Here is a 21,317-nt window from a genome sequence, read left to right on the forward strand (position 1 = left end):
AGAATTAACTGTTAACAGTTTATTTTGGTGTAGAACACCTGGCCTAAGCAGTAGCCAATAATGGAAGACAGTTTTGACCAATTTTAAGACCATCCCCATATTATTGGTAGTAGCACAGCAAAAATCCAAATGGTTGGTGCTCACTGCATGGATATGCCCCTTCTCTCATGTTTGAAAGAATTTTAAGTCATATTATGCCACACCCTCCTACCCTGTGGAGGCAGAGTATGGCACACACAGACAACATAGGGCAGCTAGTGTATGGCACGCACAGGCAGAGTAGGGAAGGCAGAGTATGGCACACAGACAGCCTAGGGCAGGCAGAGTATGGCACACACAGAGACAACATAGGGCAGGCAGTGTATGGCATGCACAGGCAGAGTAGGGAAGGCAGAGTATGGCACACAGACCGCTTAGGGCAGGCAGAGTATGGCACACACAGACAACATAGGGCAGGTAGTGTATGGCACACACAGGCAGAGTAGGGAAGGCAGAGTATGGCACACAGACAGCCTAGGGCAGGCAGAGTATGGCACACACAGACAACATAGGGCAGACAGTGTATGGCACGCACAGGCAGAGTAGGGAAGGCAGAGTATGGCACAAAGACATCCTAGGGCAGGCAGAATATGGCACACACAGGAAGCGTAGGGCAGGCAGAGAATTGCACACACAGTATTTAGTATTTAGAGGGTTCAACTTTTTGCTGTTACTAGCTGCTGCTGGCATTGCTTGCAACAGTTACATATCCCTAGGTCCTTCTCCATCAAGGATTTGTCTAATTTAAGGTTGCCATGCACAGGCAGATTTAATTGAGTCCTACTGATGAGCCTATCCCACTGATATTTGGCTGAATTCATCAAGATATCAGTTATGTAGGTTTAAAAATCCTATCAAACTTGGAGCGCATTGGCATGTTGATGGAGACCTCATCTATGTGGTCTCTATAGACTTCAGTGGCCCCTATTGGCCAACAGCTGAATCAGCCCCATTTGGCTCAGCATTCAAGAGGCCAAATCAGGGCAGATCTGTTTGTTTCCCCCATAAATGGGCAGATTTAAGCTGCTGATTCAAGTCCTTTAGACCGGCACCTTATCTGCCTGTGTATGGGGCCCCCGATGGGCCTCCCCATTAAATATCAGCCTGAATAAAGGGCATGTATGATTTTCCCATCGGGTCAGGGACTGCATCAGCTCGTTAATGCAGTTCTTGGTCCGACGGCCCCTAAACACACTGAATAAGCACAATATCACCCACCTTTTGTGGGCATAATGGGAGAAGATCTGTGTGACCGGTGACCTCGCCAAACCTGCGGATCCTAACGTGTATGGTCACCTTTAGTTCCATTAAGTGCATACATGATTTGTAAATGTTTAAATCCCAGGGTTATAACCTTACATTTATCAACACTGAATCACATCTGCCAGTTAGCCACCCAGATGGCTAGTTTGCCCAGATTCTGCTGCAGGGATGCCATAGCCTGGATGAAATTAATTGTTCTGCATAGTTTTGTGGCATCAGCAAAAAACAATACATTATTTGCAGTGCCTACCCCAAGTCATTAAAGGAGATAAATAGGTATAACAGGGGTAACAAATGTTAGGCACCCCAAAAAGATTATATTAGCTTATCTGAGACCTCAGTTATTGTTCCTGTTAGCTGAAAACTGCCCCAACCCAGGCTACCTCTATAGGAGCGCCACATTGGGATCTTTTTCCACTTTAGCATTCTTCTCTGCAAATCACAGCTGGACATACATGCCAGTAAAGTGAAAAGTTGCCTTTTTTTTTTTTTTTTTTAAGTTTGGCTTTTTATATACATGCACACTCAGCCCAGAGTAGACAGAAGATTAAGAAATAAGAAAAAGATGGTAGCGTGGCACTCCTTAAGCTAACATAAGCACCGACCCAGGGAAAGTAATGATAATCACTGGGGTCACATTTTGGCACCTCCCCAGTAATTATACTTTTCATTTTCCTTAAATGATCAAATTAAATAAAAGTTGACTCAATACAAAACCCTGCTGCACTCCACTAAGAATGCTAGTCCAACTAGAGAATGTACCATTGACAACCACACTATCCTTTGGCATCAGCAGTTAACCAACTATTTCATCATCATCCTCCAACTGTGTTACAGTTGTGTGAATTATTTAAATTGTACTTTCTGTATATACTACAAAGCAAACTGATAGATAGATAGATAGATAGATAGAAAGATAGATAGATAGATAGATAGACCACGCTGTTAACACAATTATGTTGCTAGTCTCCTATCCTTGTACAAACAATATTACCAAGACCAACAGACTAGTTTAGAAAGCAGTCATTTATGTAGCATTGTAAAATATTTGGCACAATCCAAATAGATCACATCTACTGCAGTTCCACTGTCCAATGAACTACCTACTTCATCTTAACCAGCAAATACATTACTATTTACTATATGGTCCTAAGTACAGTAAACCAGCAAAGTATCATGCAATGTTGTAAATATGCAAACCACGGTAACTGCAACAGACCATTGATGCTCTTGTTCCCCTTCCCTTTCTATGTATGTCACTCTGATTTATGTGTTTATACTTGAAAAATGAAAATAAAGAATATATTGAAAAAAAAATGGTGTTTATTTTACATCAATATACTGAATAACAAATCCTGCACTGAAACGTTTTGTGCTGTTATATTTTTATTTCAAAGCACTGAAACCCAAATTATATGTGTGATATTATATTTGACATTGTCTGTGTTCTAGAAAAAAAACTTAAAGCGCACCTATCACCCTCAAATTTTTCCCCTACGAGAGGTGCAGGCTAACAGAGCCCGCACTCCAGTTAGGGGAAACAATAGCTTTTTCCAAAAAAAAAGCCCTCACCAGCGCTTGGCTGCCCGCACCAGGAGGGAGCTCCCAGTGCAGGCAGCAATGTTGTAACACTCGCATGTGCATAATGCATGCTCCTGTTGTAGAAATCGCATCCACTGCTCTAACAGCAGGTGCATGTGCAAAATGTGGGAAGACATGCATGGCAAACAACATGGCCGCCCACACTGGAAGCTCCCTCTTGGTGCAGGCAGCCTAGCAATGGCGGGGGCAATTTTTTTTAAAAAACGATTGTTTTCCCCAATTGGAATGCAGGCTCTATTGAGCCCGCACCTCTGGTGGGGGAAACAATTATAGGTACACATTAATAAAAATACAGAACTACAATTGTAGTTTGCATAAGTATTCAGTACCCACATATTTCTAGAACCAGCTCTTGCTGCTTTGTTGAAATCGACTAAAATCATACCTGGGTTTGGAGAAACTCTCTGGAGTCTGTGTCTTGGAACAGAATGGCTGCAAAGATTGCTGGTACTATAGGAAAAGAGGCCCTAGGGAAACACAAACAGAATTACATTTTCCCTTGGTCTCTAGAGCACTGCTCAATAAACATTCTTCCACAATGAGAAGCTGACAGATTCAAAATGTAATCTATATAACAATGCTGTGTGGCCACAGAGCTAGTTAAGACCAGAGAAAAATTTGATGAGGTAAAATTATGCATGACTTTGCTTTGCCTGGCACAGGTTTAGTGTTGGTTCTGCACCAGTTCCTATTGTAAACCATACCCTATGCCAGCTACCTGCTTCCTACCTGTCAAGTCTAAGAGACTTAGGTGGACGTCTGTCACACTCTAAATGCATCTTTACCCTTAATTGCTTAAAAAATGAAAAATGCTCTCCAGCTTGCTCCAGATAATTTTCTCTGAATCTTGTTTCTTTGCTGCATTGTGCATGTGCCAATTGGCAAGTGGGGGGGCAGTTTGACGTCCAGTGCCTAGCAAAGCTGTACAAGGAATGTGCACTGCAAGGAATGCACTTAATGCGGGCTGCAGTGCACCATGAATAGCCCAGTACTATAGTTGTACCATGTTAAAGGTGAAGGTTGGAAGATTTTGTTGAGTAGCTGTGCATCAAGCATAAACAATTTCTTAACAATGCCATCTCTGCTGCATGATACACTGATCCACTATCATTTCTGGCAGCTTCCCTCTTACTTCACTAACTGCTATTTAATACAAATTCAACAAGAGACAACTGACTTATGGCTTTTCGAAATGAATCATGTGCATATTTTGCTGTTTATTTGGTAGATTATGAATTGATTCGCAGTAGGGCTCTTACATACAGCTGTTCAAGCAATTTTTGGGTGATAGGTACACTTTAAAATTACTGAATCCAGGTGTAAACTGAACTGCCGCCAATTTGTTTTTTTTGCTAATGTATATTCAACCTCATTATGAATGTATAACTTTATATGCTGCTACTAGTATATTTATCACTGTACATGTTTACAGTTCAGAAAAGGACAAAGACTGCAATAAATTTAGGAAAAATAAGGAAAATTTAGGAAGTCCATAATGAACAGCACCAGTCAGGAGAATTTCTTTCGTAATAAAGTCTTTATTCCATCTTGGAACAAGCAACGTTTCATGCCCTAAGTGGCCTTTTTTCAAGATATCGTTGTGTGATAAGTGTGCTGTTTCGTTTTCTAAAGAAAATGTTAGGAAATTTTAGGTAGATAGTTGTATGAGGCCCAAAGCTTTCTGATAATGCCCTTGGTAACAAGACTTTGAAATCTAACTTTATTCCAGATGTGAAGGAACCTTAGTGGCTGCACTGTGGATAGCTGTATTGCGCCTTGTTAACCCCCAACAATACTCTTTAGATAAAAAAGTCAATGATAGGCTACAGCTATTTATAATGTACCTCTTGAACTGATTTTGCCATATACAGGTGTAAAAATGGATAGTACAAAACTTTGCTGTGCAGCACTTTACAATGTTTTCTTAATATATTCTGAATTGATGGGATTGTCTAATCTCCTTACCAAAGCCCATTCTGTTCTGTTATGTAATGCATAAGCTTGGGTTCATCACCCTTATGTTTTATAGCCATGGCAACATGATACCTTTTCATACTTTTCATTTTTTTCTGTGTTCTGTATTAAAATGTGTTCAGAACATTGTGTGCTAGGTTATTTTGCTGTATATATTGACGTTAAGTATCTTGGGTCATTTTCAAAGCAAAATTGTTATTCTAAAATAGCTGCTACAAACATCTGTGCTGTAATATTTAAGCTGCAATGCTATGACATATCGTATATAGAAGTGCACGTTGTATCCACGTTCTGCTGTCCTTGCTTTTTGCCCACCTCCATCTTTCTGACCCCATTTCTATGTTCTGTTCTTTCTCAATATTTTTTCTCCCACTCAGTTCTCTCTTCCATATCCCCCTCCTCTCGTTTCTCCTTACTTGCTAGAGCCTATAAATAATTACACACACAGGCATGACTCAGTGCGCCCCACTTCGCCCCCCCCCCCCCCCGCCATTCTTATTCACAGCTCCCCCCCTTTCCATTCTTATTCACAGCACCCCTCACGCACTGACACACACTGTTTTAGATTGGACACTGGATTATTCCATTAACACGAGAGTAGCTAAGGGCACACTGATTTCCCACTCATATTTTGATTTGATTAAAAGTCGGGATATATATAACAAATAATACAGTTAGTATAGTATTCATTTAATTTCAGGGCACCAACAGTTACATATTTTTCCCCAAACTGGATACCAGTGTTTGTCTGCCCACACCATCCCTCCCTGTATCACTGTGCCAATTCCCAGCATCAGCTACACTTCGTTTCATGCCTCTCCCCTCTCAGCATCAGGAAAAACCGCGGGCCCTCGCCCACTCTTCTCTCTTAGTCTGCAGCCTGACAGGGTCACGTGGTTACAGTGGGCGCGGCTTATTCCTCGGGATTCATTCATAAATCTTTGGGCCGGTGACGGAGCTGCAGCTCGGAGAGGAACCCGGTGTTGAGAAGCGGGCACCGGGCATAGTACCATCTGGGGAAGGAGACGGGCTGGGAAACAGCTGGGCCGGGAGAGAAAGTAAGAGCGGTGCTACTTGGCAGATGTGGGCTTTGCTATTCTATGAAACACGTATGCCGATTGTTTTATTTGGTGGTTATATGGTGGGCATGCCATGGGCGCTGCCTAGGAACGATGTGAACGTTATGTCTGCGCTACCGGGTTTAAGCCTGGGTAGACGTGGTTGTTGCCTTATTCATATTTGGCTATTACCTGCGTAATAAATGGGCTGTGATCTATGTAACGGGTTGTTATATGTCCATTGCCTGGGAACAGTGTGCATTGCCAGTGTATTGTTTGGGCATAGCCAGTTTGCTGTATCTGTGCAGCTTGGTCATTTGTGGGCATTTGCCAGCAGAACTTTTGCGTACATACAGCCTTGCTAGGAAGTGGCCACTTCATAGGAATTATGGGTATAAAAGGTGTTTATTTTTTCATTCGATGCCACCTAAGTAGCAAGACTTTGTGGTTGTCCGATGCCAATAGCCTGTCTATAAGGAGGGGATTGGGCATGATTTATTATATGCTATATGCCTGGTATTGGCACTATTATACTAACACTTTAATTATCTTTTTATGACTTTAAGTTTGTATACTGCATGAATGCTTGTTGCATGGGGTTGTAGTAACATACTGCTCAGGTATAATTCTGTGCTGTCAAAACCTTGTTTCTTGCTGCCAGGTCTTCTGTTTGTGCCACAGAGAACCTATGGCAAGTTCTACTTTGCAAATTCCTTGGCTGATGGCCTTAGAAACAGTAATTAGCAATTGCCCTTGTCACCCACTATATGTAAAGTAAAACGCTTTGCTGTATGCATACAATTCTCATCTGTTTGTGGTAACTGTGAAGATCAGCTGTACAAATCAGTGTATCCAGTTAAAATGATTATAGAACTGGAAATGTACACATTTAAAAGGGGATATATAAATACTGAATTGTTCCAAACTGATGTCACACTCCACACCATTTAACATGCTCCAAGACATACATATTTGATATTAATCCAAAGCATTAGGGATGCATAAATATTATTTGTTATTTGGGACTACTTTAAACTGTTAGTTTAAGCTTGATCTCTCCACAGGAATGGGTGCTGGTATCAGTTCCACTAAGAGACCTGCTCAGGGCTACAAAAACAAGCCAGGTGTACAGTTAGAACTGATAATAACAGTATTTCTAAGGCTAATTTTGAAATCATTGTTTTGGCACACATCTTCATTACAATATTCTCCTAAATGTATGGTGTCTGGGTTTCTGCTGACCTTAGTGTCAATAGGCTAATGGTTCTTCTTCAGCTACCTACTGCATATATATTGACTGGATACTGTAAAGTCCACAGAATTAACAAAGAAGTCTGGTATGCTTTAACTATAAGTAGCACTGTCTTCTCTTTTCATTTTTCTCTTTCATACCACCCACTCCCAGCTCTCTCCTGCCCCCTCCATTCCACATCTTGCTCTGTATTCCCCTCACTATTTCTTTCTCTTTCTGCAGGTGTAAGATCATGAGCTATGAGTCACCTGCATGGAACAATATAAATGATAGCTCCACGGTGAGGAACACTGGCAACTATATATATCATTTTTAAAAATATTCTTACGTGCCACACATGCATACAGATGTTTAAAGGGAAATTAGTTAGAAGAATGCCAGTTTGGAGCTTATTTCTGATTTCCACATATGCAAAAGAAACTGCAGTTGGCAAGGTACAGCTGAACCAGAACAGTATCCTGTAGCTATGTGTCCTGCAATATATTAGGAAAAAAAGAATGCTTGCAATAAAAGAGGTATGCTTGATGTTCATATGTCTGTGCTAGGCTTGCAAGTGTATATGTACATTTGACAAAGGCTATATACATATTAATGAACTATAGCTGAAAGATTTTTGCTTAGGTTCTTTTATTAACTTGGGAGGACAATTCTTGTACTAATGAAATAACCCTAAAGCACTTTGTTCCCCAAAAAGAACTGGTTTGTTAATCTTTAGCCCAAAAAGCCCATAACCCTTGCATGTAAATAGCCTCTTCATGTTGCAGCCTTTTTTCTGCTACTGTTGTGAAGCATCACATTGTTTCTGACAATTGATCCCCTTAGGTTTCCAGGCCCTTTTTTAGTTGCCAGTTCTGTAGCTGTGCCTCATGGCCAGTATACCCCCTTGTTCAACTTAAATTCAGTGATTTGTGGTAAACCTACTATTTGCCTATTGTTTTAATCAACAGAAATATATGGTATGGCTTCTACGTGTTTGTCTGTAAGACAAAACAATCACAACAAAGGGTGATAAGAGAGTTGATACAGAGTTCATTAAGGAGTGGTTTGCCTTTACTTAAGTTTTCGTATGCTATAGAATGACTAATTCTAAGCAACTTTTCATTTTTTCTTTTTAATAGTTTATGAATTATTTGCCTTCTGAATATTTCCAGCTTTCAAATAGGGGTCACTGACCCCATCTTAAAACAAATGCTCTGTAAGGCTATCATATCAATGCATGGTTGCTAGGTTCATTTGGGCCCTGGCAACCAGATTGCTGAAACTGCAAACTGGAAAGCTGCTAAATAAGATGATAAATAATTCAAAAACCACAAATAAAAAATGAAGACCAGTTGCAAATTGGTCTCAGAATATCACTCTCTACATCATACTAAAAGTTAATTTAAAGGTGAACAACCCATTTAATGCTAAGACAAAACAATGCTGGACTACTGCTTTATGTTAACTATAAATAACTAAGACATATGTATTATTGTTATTAAAAGATTAGGCAGACTGGATCTCCAGTATTACTTCTATTTATTTTGCTCATGTTGAAAAAAGCTATAGATACGCCATTTAGGACAATGGCACAAAGCATGATTTTACAGACATGCAAGGGTATTGTCATTGTTGCTGTGAGTGGGTTCAGGAATCCAAGTAGCTCATTGCAATTCCTGGGCTCTTTGTCATAGGTATAGGCTTCACCACTTTTTGGCTAACACCAGGTAGATGAAGGTGAAAAAATAAATGTTATGATATCAATTATTTCTAACTATACGATACTGTAAATTCTAGAGGCTTTCCTAGGCATTCTGCTTCCTGTACTAACGCATCATATAGGTGATGGAATGGGAAGAAGAATTTAAAAAAAAAAAAAAAAGCATTTGCAGAAATTGGGATTTAGACTGGTAATATGGGTTTCAAAAATGTTTAACCAACAATTACAGTTTGTGATTGAAATGTTGGAAATTTAGTTCTGAAAGAAACCACTTTGCTAGTTGCTGCTAAGTGCAGTGCTGTGTTCCTCTGAGTTTTGCTTAACCTGTCTAATATGGGTTTCCTGTTAGGCAGAATTCATTGCATCCAAAGGCTGGAGATGGTGATTAAGGTTGTAAGAGGGTAGAGTACTACTGTTTTTTGTTTTGTTTATGAGAATAGAAAAAGGGATTCCAAGGGAACTAGGGCAAAGTGGCCTCTGAACATAGGTGCAACTTCCTTCAGAGCACCCACTATTCCTTTGCATACTTGATGACTGTAGAACTGAGTCCTTTATTAATGTTTTTCCTAGACCACTCCCAGTACACCCTCACAAGATGGGTATGTTTTACTCTTGGTTCTGCTCTCAATCTTTATCGGAGGAACACTTCTTCTACTCACTGGGGTCCTTATTCTCTGCAAACGCTGCTGTGACTCCCGTCTACGGCAATCTAGGTAAAATAAATATCTTTCTATGTAGGATATTCTGGGAAAACAAAAATTGTAAATAGGTTTTTAATGTACAAACTTATTTTCTCATTATTTATTTGTGTTGTCTGTTTTTCAGACCCAGTGATGATGCAGAAAAAACAAACACTTCATATGTGGATGAATCCCAGCCACCTCATGGTAAGGTAACATTTGTTTAGAAACCCCTGCCAACTGGTACAATAAACCCCATTTAACCCCATTCTGCCTGATCTACAGAAATTACAATCCGAGTGGAGGATGCAGAGTCTTTGTCAGCCACAGCTCTCAGAGATATGGAGTCAGAGAGATTTTTGTGTACAACTTCCAGTGGAAGAAGAGTATCGTTTAATGAAGGTGCTCTTTGTGGACAAGAAAGGAGGGATAGGGAAAAAGGAAGAAGGTAAGAAATAATAATGAAGTATAAGATAAGAGGATGGGCAGGATAATAATTCATTATGGGAAGGGAACTGAACAGAAAAAACAAACAATAAATGGAAAAGAAATCTGAGGAAGTAGAAAAGTAAAATCTATTATATACAGACCATAGTCTATGTATGCGCTATTGGCCTGAGTGGTATTGCATATTTTTTCTAACTTTTCAACACAGGTACACCCTAACTGAAGGAGATTTTCACTATCTCAAAAATGCACGGCTTACATTTCAACCTCTCCCATCACTGCCCCCCACTGCTCTACACATCCTAACCATACATGAGAGTGAAGGTGGTGAAAGCAGTAGCAGTGGAGGGGCTTCTGAGACAAGACCAACTTCTCCCAGCAAATCCAATATCTCAATATATCAGGTCTGTGTGTGCATGCTTATGTACTGGCAGTTCTGCTTTGTAACCTTCCTTGTGCGGCCATTTGTCCAATTCCCTAAATACTTCCACATGCCATCTAGGGATCATCTTTCCACTTCTCTTAAGGTCTTTGACTGTTGGATGTATCTTCTTAGCCCCCCCGCAGTTCTCCCGCACCAGTGACTCGCCTATCACTCAGTCTAAATTCTGCTCTTCCTGGAGATATGTACAATTCTGTGGCCGATGCCAGCTTTATGGAAACCCCAGTGCACAGTCCTCCCACCCCTAGACAAAGTCCAGCCAGTGACAATGTGAGTACCAGCTTTAACATTAAAAGTTATACATAAAATTTGTGTAACACAGTGAAATATATCTTTTATTGAAGCTACATGGAAGGCAGAAACGGGCCGTGTACCACCGTTTGAATAACCTCTCTCTTTCTCCAGTTCGACTTCAACAGCCATCCCCAAGGTTGTAGAGGACCAGATGTAGGGCCTAGTAGAGGACATGGTGCTGTCCTGCATTTTTTCAGCCGTCTGCGTCGCCATGCAAGTTTGGAAGGAGCAAGCCCTTATTTAAAGATCAAAAAATGGAAACTAGGAAATGTGCAGAGAGCAAGCAGCCTTGACACTAGAGGTAAATAGATAACCAATGTTAGTTAAGGCTTGGCACAAATTATGTGACTAATGCAAAGCATGCAAAGGTAGATCTAACCACTTTAACCATATTGGGAAAATAAGGAGCCCAAAGCCCAATCATGTCACGTGGAGGGACAAATGCTAGCACCAATTAATTTATCCACAAATTTAGTATTTTAGCAATGTGATAAACAACCAACTTAACAAATACAACACCACAGCCAGATCTGATAATTTTTCTCACATGTCCATTCAAAATTTGTTCAGAATTGAACAGATTCTAAAAGAAATGTCACATCATTATTGGTCCATACACAAGCAGTTATCAGGACTTTGTGGCCAACATTCATATGGAGTAATGTAAGAAAAATGGTAAAGTTTGCACTAGGTCTAGTAACTCAAACAGCAACAAGCTCAATGAATACATTAAGGGGGAATTTAATAAAATTCACAAACGGAAGCAATTGTGCTCAAATAAGAATTATACCTTTATTGCACTGCTATTGCACTTTTATTTTTGCATTGTGAATGTTTAAGATATTCCTGTAGATTATGTTACTTCTAACTTAATATAGAGGCTTTTTCATTAAGAAGTTTAATTACATACACTGTGCACTTGCGCAAACTAAAAAAATTGTAATCGCAAACCTACTGTTATAAGAAAGGGCTTGCAAATACAGGTATGGGATCCCTTATCCGGAAACCCATTATCCAGAAAGTTCCAAATTACGTAAAGGCCATCTCCCATAGACTCCATTATAAGCAAATAATTCTATTTTTTTTAAATGATTTCCATTTTCTTTGTAATAATAAAACAGTACCTTGTACTTGATCCCAAATAAGATATAATTAATCCTTATTGGAGGCAAAACAAGCCTATTGGGTTTATTCATTATTTAAATAATTTTTAACAGACTTAAGTTATGGAGATCCAAATTACAGAAAGATCCCTTATCTGGAAAACCTCAGGTCCCATACCTGTAGTATTTTTTTTTTTTTTGTCACGCAAAAGCAACATTTGCCACAAAGCAAAATTTTTGTGCCATTTTTTTCTGTTAGCCACATCCAGCTGCTTGGTTGCCAGACCTGGTGGAAACATTGTGAATTTTAAAACATTAGGTGAAAAGCAATGTTTTAAGTCATATTTGAAAGTTTTTCAATTGGTAGCCTACCTATTTTCTCTTTTAATTTTGTAAGAAAAAAATGCTGTACAGTTAACTGACCTGCAGCAAAAAACATTTTGAAAGCAAATAAATAATTAGTTGTAAAAGCATAATAATTAGTCTGGCTCAAAATTGGCCACCAGAACCCCTATCAGAGCATGTTTTTGGAGACTACCTTGTGTGTGTTAATTGGCGTGCAATCAGTGTCTCACTCATTCTGGTAGGTGACAGAATCACGTGTATAGACAGGATCCAAACATGCACAATAGAAAACACAAGTTCTGACATTACACACCTAATTTCTAGGTAGCAAAGTTAGAAGAAAAGGCTTTAAAGAAGAAGGAAAGGTCACATTTTTGGGGAAGTTGGTAGGCACCCGCATTGATAGTCACTTACCTAATACCTCTTGGCTGGTGCTCTTCTTCAAACAATGCACCAGCCCAGTCTTCTGCTTGCGGAGTGTTCATTATTAGCTTCTTTTTTCTCATTTGGCCTCTTGGTAGAGCACATAAGCATTACAGAGATCTTGGGAAAAAATCTGTTTTGCACATGTGCCCACCCTAACTAAGGAGGACTCCTGTTGAAGAGAAAGATGATAATGGCAAGGTGCTGCTCATACTGTGCACCTGGCTGGTGTTTTTTTTTTTTGTTTTGTGTTTTTTTAAAAACAGAAGCACTAGCCTGGGGTAACAGATAAGTGACTGGAATCACCAACATAATTTTATTTTTCCTTGTTATTTAAAGATTTACCCAAGTTTTGTGAATAAACAGAATATGAGGTAGTCTTTACCCTGTACTAATTAAAACTTGGCAAGGGTATTAAAGCTGCAAAAAACAGCAATGCATTCACAATCTAAGAGTAAGTTAGTAAGGACGAATTTTTTATTGACACCACTACCCTTTTACATTGAAGGGTCTCCAAAGCGGCACCAGTTTCAACGTCAGAGAGCAGCAAGTGAGAGTGCTGAACGAGATGATGTTATACAGTACATTGTTCGCACACAAGATACCTTTCCATCTTCCCCTGGACACTTCATCTCACAGCATGGGACCCCACCACACTCTCTCGGCAGGTATTCTTCTATGTTTTCCCACTCAATGAGCAGCTTTTTTCCTCAAACCTTCCCATTTCACAAAACATTATCCAAGGCATTATACATACTTTTTTTTTTGGCATCCGCTTAATAAGGAAGACATACTTGTTATTTTTATTTGCCCTAATCATGACCTTCTCGTGCTCTGCAGGTTAGACCATGGGGCAGAGGGCTCTCTATCAAATATAGGGAGTACCGAGCAGGCGCAGCTTCCCCCTCAGTGTGACATTTGGAGCTTACGTGCATCTCTGGAGCTTTGTGCTTCTGACCAAAGCAGCAGTAACAATGACCGTGACTCAGTTAGAAGTGATGCAGATAGTGTGAGCTCTTTGAGTGGACTTCCTAGTCTTTCTTCCCAGGACCTGCCTGATGGCCGATCCACACGTGGTTCAGAGTCAGATACAGGATCCCGAAAACTACTACAGATGGACAGTGGTTATGCTTCTATTGAAGCCCCCTGTCGCTCTGCAGAGGAGCCATGTAGCAGTCCTCGTGACAAAACTGCATCTGAGAAAAGACTGTTTTTCACTTATGCTGGGAGAAAAGGTACTGTCTTTGAGAGTTTGGAAGGTCGTTTATATGAACAAAGTGCTTCAAAAGGTGAGGAAGAAGCTTGGTATCCACAAGGCCAGGCACCAACCCCACGGGAATCCATCTCACGACGAGATTACAGCATTGATGAGAAAACAGATGCACTATTTAATGAGTTTCTAAGGCATGACCCCCAATATGATGACTCTCCTCTGCGTATGAAGCATCGATCTCGTGCCCATCTTCGAAAACAGTGGCAGAGGACAAAGCAGTATAGTGACCCAGGAGTACGTTATCCCCCAGCACTGGACAGACACCGTGCACAACCACTACGTAGAGGAGACAGTACTAGCTACCTGACTGACACACGATACCACAGCACTTTGCCAAGGATTGCAAGCACCACAGATGAAGAAGGGGTTGATGGCTGTCTGCAAAGCTCTGCTTCACTTACTCCTGAAGACAAAATCCAGGCAATCGAGGAGGAGCCCAGTGAGCACGGTCCAGGTCTTGAAGAGCCCCGTCCTGCCCCAGATGATCCTGATCAAGATTATGGTTATGGACCACAAACAACAGAGCTACTTGAAAAGATAGGTGCAGGTTTAGAGGAGCGGCTATACCCCAGTGTACAGAGGACAGCACGTAGTCCTGAAAGACTTTGCACTGTGGCATATATTTCACCAGATCATAGTCCAGTGTAGAACTGATGAAAAGAGAGAAGAACCCAGGAATTTGCAGCAGGGAGGTAGATATTTTGTTACTGAACTAGTACAACATTCACTGCTTCCAAACACTGCAGTGCCAAATAATGGAAAACAGTAGTAGCTCACTCATCCATTGTGTGTGTTTGTAATATATATTATAAATATATATATACATACACACCTACATACATAGACATTCCCATCCTCTCTCTCTCTCTCTCAAGCTGCCATACTGTGCTATATGGACACTAAGCATGACTGTAAATACAAGCAGCACATTTGCAACATGAACAAAACATCCCTAAGAACACATACAGCATGATGGCTCAAATTGCATCATTTACACAGGCACACAGAAGCTGTACAATTTTCTTCCAAGCAATATAAAATTTCTTCCTGACTACTGGAAAATATGCACTGCCCTCAGGAATTCTGCACCAGGAAAGTATAGCAGGAAGGTATAAAGGCTCCTCCAGCTCTCTTTTTGTTTGCTGCCATTCTGGATCTCTATATCCAAAAAAAAAAAAAAAAAACTGAGAGTCACAAGGAATGATGGAGTGGAAGATGGAAAGCTGCATAATATTGCACCTGTTTTGGGGTGGCGTGTATTTATTTTTTTAAGCAAATTCTTGTTTCTGTATATATGGGTCAGTTCTTCCCATGTATTCTCACAATTGCACACTGTGGGGTACTTTTTCCCATTGATAGGTATTTCCCTTATTAAATTACTAATAATTTATTAAACTGATCTCACAATCTTTAGGTGTATTTGGGCACTAAAAAGCCTTTAGACCAAAAGAAGGCTTCCTATAGACTGTTAAAATCCTGGTTAGGGTCCAGAAACCAAATAAACATTTAGATCACTGAGCGCAAAAAATAAATAAATAAAAAATAAACACAAGGCTCTGTTTTCCCCAGTCCACACAAGCAGAAAATCATGGAAAGGGTCCAATAACCCCCATTTGCATTTTATTGTATAAGGGCTCAGGAAGGGCTGCAGGTGGGATTACCCCAATTTTTATATATAATACATAAGTATACAGCCAAATGAACAAGGGAGATGGGGCAAGTTCAAGTCATAAAGTGCAGCAGTTGCTGGCCTCTGCAAAGTCCTAGAGGTCCAGAGAGTTGACTGGGGCAGATGGTGAGGCAGGGGGTTGGAGCAGTATTAATGGATGAGTCCCTCTGCTGCAGCAGTTTTGATGTCTACTTCACAATGGAAGAATCCTTCCCCAAGAGGAATCCCAAAAAACAGCTGTAGTCTGCACCACTAAGAGAAAAGAAAAAGAGATGAATGTGGCTTTACTTGCAGCCTTGAAATGTTTCTTCAGATTGATAATTTTGCATGGTAGGGAATACAGGAAGCAGATTCACACATACACAATAAATCTCTTTCCAGGCATTTTTTTTTCTTGCAATTCACAAACATTTATAAATGCAAATCAAAATATGAAAGATAAAAAGATGCAAGAAGGAAAGTGGCGAGTGATAATGGAAGGTAAGGATAAAAGCCAAGTATAGCAACTTATATTGTATGAGTCTATAACCTGTGGTCTGCAGATGGTACTTTGTGGAATGGTTCGGAGTAAAAGCTAAACTTGCTACATACATTGCAGATTTATGCATAAAATTATGTCAACGTTGGAAGGAAGGCAAGGTTATTCTTGGATAAAACACAGGGGCAGTGACACAAACGGAGAACAGCCAGAAGTGTAAGTTAAATCCTACAAGGATTAGTATTTATTCCAGTCTGTTTTAATAATTTGTTAATGATAATGCCTATTGTCTAAACTAGAAAGCAAGGTGTAGATAATTAAAGATACTGCATTAGAGATCTTCACCGCAGATTAGGCAGAGATGGCAAGAGTAAATTGGTAAATTACTGAATGATACTGCACCCAGCTACATTAAAAAGCAAGCTACAGTGTAGTAAATAGGATGCTTCTGGTCAGGCCAGAAGCTAAAGGGTGTTTTTCACCATAAAAGGTCTATCTATCTATTTTTTTTTTTTTTAAATAATTTACTCTTTTTGTTCTGCAACTCTCAGGCTTGGAATTTAAAGTTATCTAGTTACTAGGGGTTAATTACTTCAACAATCAGAAAGGGATATGGAAATCAAAACAGAAGATAAAGAGGGCCTGAAAAAAGATAAGCAATAAAATATTAGAATAAATTGAATCTGTGTAGTCAATTTGGTTTTGGTTGCCCTGACAACCAGATAGAATTTTCAGTTGCAGTCTGGAATGAGACAGAATAGTAAAGCTTATAAATAAGCATACCATAGAAATAAATAATGAAAAGTTGTTCAGAGTAGGCTTAATTATAGTACTATATAAATAAACATATAGATACATCCCATCTTGAAGGTAAGTTAATAAGAGATATGGGGTGAATATTTGCAGCAATATTTTTCTATACCTGCACTCCTATTTCCTGAGCTAAGGGACACCATGACCAAAGGTTGGACTTTCAAACAGAGCTTCAGATAAAAAAGATTGACACCCACTAATATACAGCAGACTGAAAGTTAATATAAAGGTGAACTTCCATTTTAAAAGGATTAAGGATAACATTAAAAGGGATAATCAATGGGTAATAGGAAAACAGACTTTAAAACCTGGGTTTCTAACATATGTCTTATTTTGATATCCACATAGCACCAGGGGTTTATTAAGTTAGTGGGTAATTCTAACAGGTCCACATGTCACTGTTTACCATATGTGCTGCTGTATAAATATTAATAAAGTATATACTGCTGGAGAAAGGTACAGGCCTGAGAACTTATCACAATCTAAGTAAACGATATACAAACAAGAGAATATTATGAATTTAAAAAAAAAAGAAACACTAATTTGTGGCGATGCACTATTCCGAAATTCCTGACACAAAGCTTTGGTCTGATTGCTGCAGGCTCCAGGTGCAACTCAATTTTCACAGCACCTTAAGAAGCTGGCATCAAGGATCATGGTGCTGAACTTTAAAAAAAAACAGGCTTTCTGGTTGCTGCAAATTATTTTTAAAACCAGTGTCAGTGTAATTTTAAGGGTTTCAAAACCAGTAATCAAATAATAATGCTACTGTTTACAGATATATGCAAGGTCAGCATTAAGAGGGACTGCAATTATACATATTTTTACTGATTTACTACACCCAGCATAGCTCTACAGCCAGTGTCTGGGGGTTGTAGTATGGACACAGCTGGATAAATTGCAGATCTTTATAATGCAGACAAAAATTTGAGAGGCTAAAGGAAAGGAAATAAATAAGTAGGGAAATAAATCATAATATGAAATACAAGTAAAAACTATTTTACAATAAGATGATTAGGGACAAAAGAACAATATGTAAGGTATGGGGGTGCAAAAAGCCAGCTCCAAGACCTAGAGCTACAGTGGCACCAACATATTTTTTTGGACTATGCATTACAGCTAACATACTGAAGCTGGGGCAAAGCTGATATCAAAATCTAGCGGTGCTTGGGAGATGGAAGCTAGGGCTTTGGTACTGCCCCTTTTTCTACTACTTTAAAATGATGTTCCTGGAGCAGCGTGCATCTAAACATTTGTGGTCCTGAAGATTAGTTAAAGGAACATGTACAGACCCAATGCCATGAACAAAACAAAACAAAACAAAAAAAACCATGTATTTTGCTGACTTGGCAAATCACAAAGCATTTAACAAGACCGAATCTGTATTATTGGCATTAAGAAGCCAATGTTGAACCCACTAAAACCAATTAAAAAAAAAACCATGAATATGAATAAACCGTGTATTTTAAAAGAAAAAAACTGGAAGATGCACAAGGAGGTGGGTGTAATATAAAGGAGCAATGTGTCCATTGTGGTAAGTACCATAGTAAATGAGTGAAGAGATGTAATAAAAGCAAAATAACCGTAGTGGAAATGGTTAATTTTTGTAGGGAAAGGTGTTACACAGGAGTAGCGGAATAGATGCTGAGAGTGCTAGAGATGGAAGAGGAGGGGGAAGGGATGAAGAATGCGCGTCACGGAGGACTTGCTGTTACAGGCAGTGACTCATTCTATGTAGGATATGAATGAGGACACCTCTTATTCAGACCTCATTATCTCTGCGGCTTCTCAGTTCTCCTGCCGCCTACACAGTGCCAGTTCTAGCGTTCCATTCCACCCTCCCCCATCCCAGAGCAACTTTGAGGAACCTGCAAAACTATATTTGTCAACATAAAATGACATTTAACCTGTATGTGTCCAGAGAAAGACCATTATGCTCACCATTATCTACTTAATACATATCACTTCCACCTTTATAATCCCTAGTGATAACAGCAGGAAAGAGCTTTTCCTGGCCTTCTATAGCAAGGCCATTCTGGTGCGGTTTGACTAGGCATTAATATTTTTTAAGCCAAATAGTAACTCTGAATTTAATTAATATGATTGTTAATATTCCAACTACCTGCCTTCTGCTAACTAAACATTTTTGTCATACTTTCTTTACTCCTAATGTTTATTAAAACTATATGCCATATTGAGGTTTTTGCACTCCCTAAAGACCATCAAAGACCAAAACTTCTGCCCCTACTGTCTCCATCTTGTCATGCCATGCTATTGGCATTGTCTTACTGTCTCCATATTACCCTGCTGTCACCCTTTGCCCTACTGGTACATTCTCTACTTGGAGTAAGGTTCTCAGTGGGGTCCCTCAGGGTTCTGTACTGGGTCCACTTTTGTTTAACTTGTTCATAAATGACTTAGGGGAAGGTTTTATAAGCAATGTATCAGTGTTTGCAGATGACACAAAACTCTGCACACCAGTCAATTCTATCCAGGATGTGGCATCCTTGCAGCAGGATCTTGACCAACTGGCAATCTGGGCGGCTAAGTGGCAGATGAGATTTAATGTGGATAAATGTAAGGTCATGCACCTGGGATGTAAAAATATGCAAGCCGCTTATACCCTTAATGGGACTGCACTAGGCAAATCCATAATGGAGAAGGACCTTGGAGTTCTTGTAGATAATAAACTTGGCTGTAGCAAGCAATGCCAGGCATCAGCTGCAAGGGCAAACAAGATTTTGAGATGTATTAAAAGGGGTATAGATTCACGGGAGGAGGGGGTTATTCTTCCCCTTTACAGAGCGCTGGTAAGGCCTCATCTAGAATATGCTGTTCAGTTTTGGTCTCCAGTGCTAAAACTGGACATTACTGAATTAGAGAGGGTCCAGAGAAGGGCAACTAAGCTGGTAAAGGGTATGGAAAGTCTCAGTTATGAAGAAAGACTGGCCAAGTTCGGTTTGTTTACACTGGAGAAGAGGTGCTTAAGGGGGAGATATGATAACTATGTATAGATATATAAGGGGATCATATAATAACCTCTCTAATGCTTTACTTACCCGTAGGTCCTTCCAACTGACATAAGGGCACCATTCCATTTAGAAAACAGGAGGTTCCGTTTAAATATTCAGAAAGGGTTTCCTACAGTGAGAGCTGTGAAGTTGTGGGATCCCCTCCCTGAACCAGTCGTACTGGCTGATGCATTAGATAAGTACAAGGAGGGGTTGGATGGCTGCTTAGCAAGTGAGGGAATACAGGGTTATGGGAGATAGCTCTCGGTACAAGTGAGGGAATACAGGGGTATGGGAGATAGCTCTTCGTACAAGTTGATCCAGGGACTGGTCCAATTGTCATCTTGGAGTCAGGAAGGAATTTTTTCCCCTCTGCAGCAAATTAGAGAGGCTTCAGATGGGTTTTTTTTGCCTTCCTCTGGATCACCTAGCAGTTAGGCAGGTTATATATGCATTATGGTTAAACATGATTGACGTACATCTTTTTTCAACCTAACTTACTATGTTACTTTATATTATATACCTTGCAAGTTTTTTCCCCCAGTCACTGCTGTTTGCAGGCAGATAATTTTCGTACTTTACTCCCAGCTGTACTGGCCTTGCGCTGCGATGAAGAGCTGACCCTTCTTTCTGTCTTGAGCTGGTTCTCAGTGCCATTCATACACAGCTGCTTTGAGGGAGCAGTGCTCTGTGTCTGTGCAAAGTAGTCATCCTCAGCCACCTGACCTATATTGGAAAAGTAAACAAAAAGCGCTGGTCAAAGTAGAGCCCATTTTCATTTGACGCTTAGCTTTACATCCTACTTTTTATCAAACAGGTAATAAAAGTACGTTGAAAAGATTTTCAGGCTGGTATTTCATTTAGCAAAACTAACATTTACCAGTCTCAACCAACAGAAACCAAAGTTAAATGGCAACAGAATAATTTGTTTCAATTGCACAAATGACTCCTCTTAATTTAGAATTTGTAAGACCAACTGTGGTACAGAGGAAGGAACCAGTGACATATAGTTCATTACCCCTTCCTTGATCTTCAGAGTTCCAGTGAATCACTCTGCTTAATTCTTTCTCTAATGAATGTGATGGCCATCCTGTGACCTGTATCTGCACTTGTGTGGCTGTTTTGACTCTGGTGTTCTTTGGTTCAGCAGAAAGACATCTACTATGCTATGTGTTTAACCCTGCACACAAGTCGCAACAGGAAATTCTTTCTCTGGAGAGAAAATCATAATTGGTGAGCAACAATGGAGCCTTATGCCCAGTTTAATGCATGTGCAGCCAGGTATTGGGATTGCAAGAGAGCGATCCTCTTCCTTTCTGTCTTCGTGCCACTTGCGCAGTAGAGTGAAAAGCGGAACTTTAACAAAAAAAGATGGCTTTTTAACTCTACTGTTTATGCATTGGCCCCGGGTCGCAAAGAAATAAGACAGTAGGAAGAGGATCACTCGTTCTC

The 21,317-nt window shown here is 39.9% G+C and overlaps 2 protein-coding genes across 3 annotated transcripts in view; one reads left to right on the plus strand and one right to left on the minus strand.

Moving 5' to 3' along the window:
- Positions 1–5,857: 5,857 nt before the first annotated feature.
- cbarp (CACN subunit beta associated regulatory protein) lies at positions 5,858–15,293 on the plus strand. Of its 2 annotated transcripts, NM_001102920.1 has the most exon segments (10): positions 5,858–5,936; positions 7,411–7,468; positions 9,458–9,600; positions 9,713–9,774; positions 9,853–10,015; positions 10,223–10,418; positions 10,571–10,726; positions 10,862–11,051; positions 13,130–13,289; positions 13,462–15,078. In NM_001102920.1, coding segments are annotated over 9 exon segments (2,199 nt in total). In that variant the 5' UTR covers positions 5,858–5,936; positions 7,411–7,420; the 3' UTR covers positions 14,543–15,078.
- A 187-nt stretch (positions 15,294–15,480) lies between these two features.
- The window catches only part of stk11 (serine/threonine kinase 11), a 31,941-nt gene continuing 26,104 nt past the window's right edge, over positions 15,481–21,317 (minus strand). Inside the window, exons 9-10 of the mRNA NM_001016533.2 lie at positions 20,389–20,591; positions 15,481–15,815 (exon numbers count right to left, since the gene is read on the minus strand). Of these exons, the coding sequence (NP_001016533.1) occupies positions 20,410–20,591 (182 nt within the window). The 3' untranslated portion in view covers positions 15,481–15,815; positions 20,389–20,409. The remainder of the gene's footprint in view (positions 15,816–20,388; positions 20,592–21,317) is intronic.

The sequence above is a fragment of the Xenopus tropicalis genome, chromosome 1, assembly GCF_000004195.4.
Source record: "Xenopus tropicalis strain Nigerian chromosome 1, UCB_Xtro_10.0, whole genome shotgun sequence".
NCBI classification, from domain to species: Eukaryota; Metazoa; Chordata; class Amphibia; order Anura; family Pipidae; genus Xenopus; species Xenopus tropicalis.

Excerpts from the sequence above, each read along its gene's own strand:
- cbarp (XM_012965443.3), top strand. Across the intron at positions 9,601-9,712 it reads TCCCGTCTACGGCAATCTAG|ACCCAGTGATGATGCAGAAA; the intron begins GTAAAATAAATA and ends TCTGTTTTTCAG. Across the intron at positions 9,775-9,852 it reads TGAATCCCAGCCACCTCATG|AAATTACAATCCGAGTGGAG; the intron begins GTAAGGTAACAT and ends CCTGATCTACAG.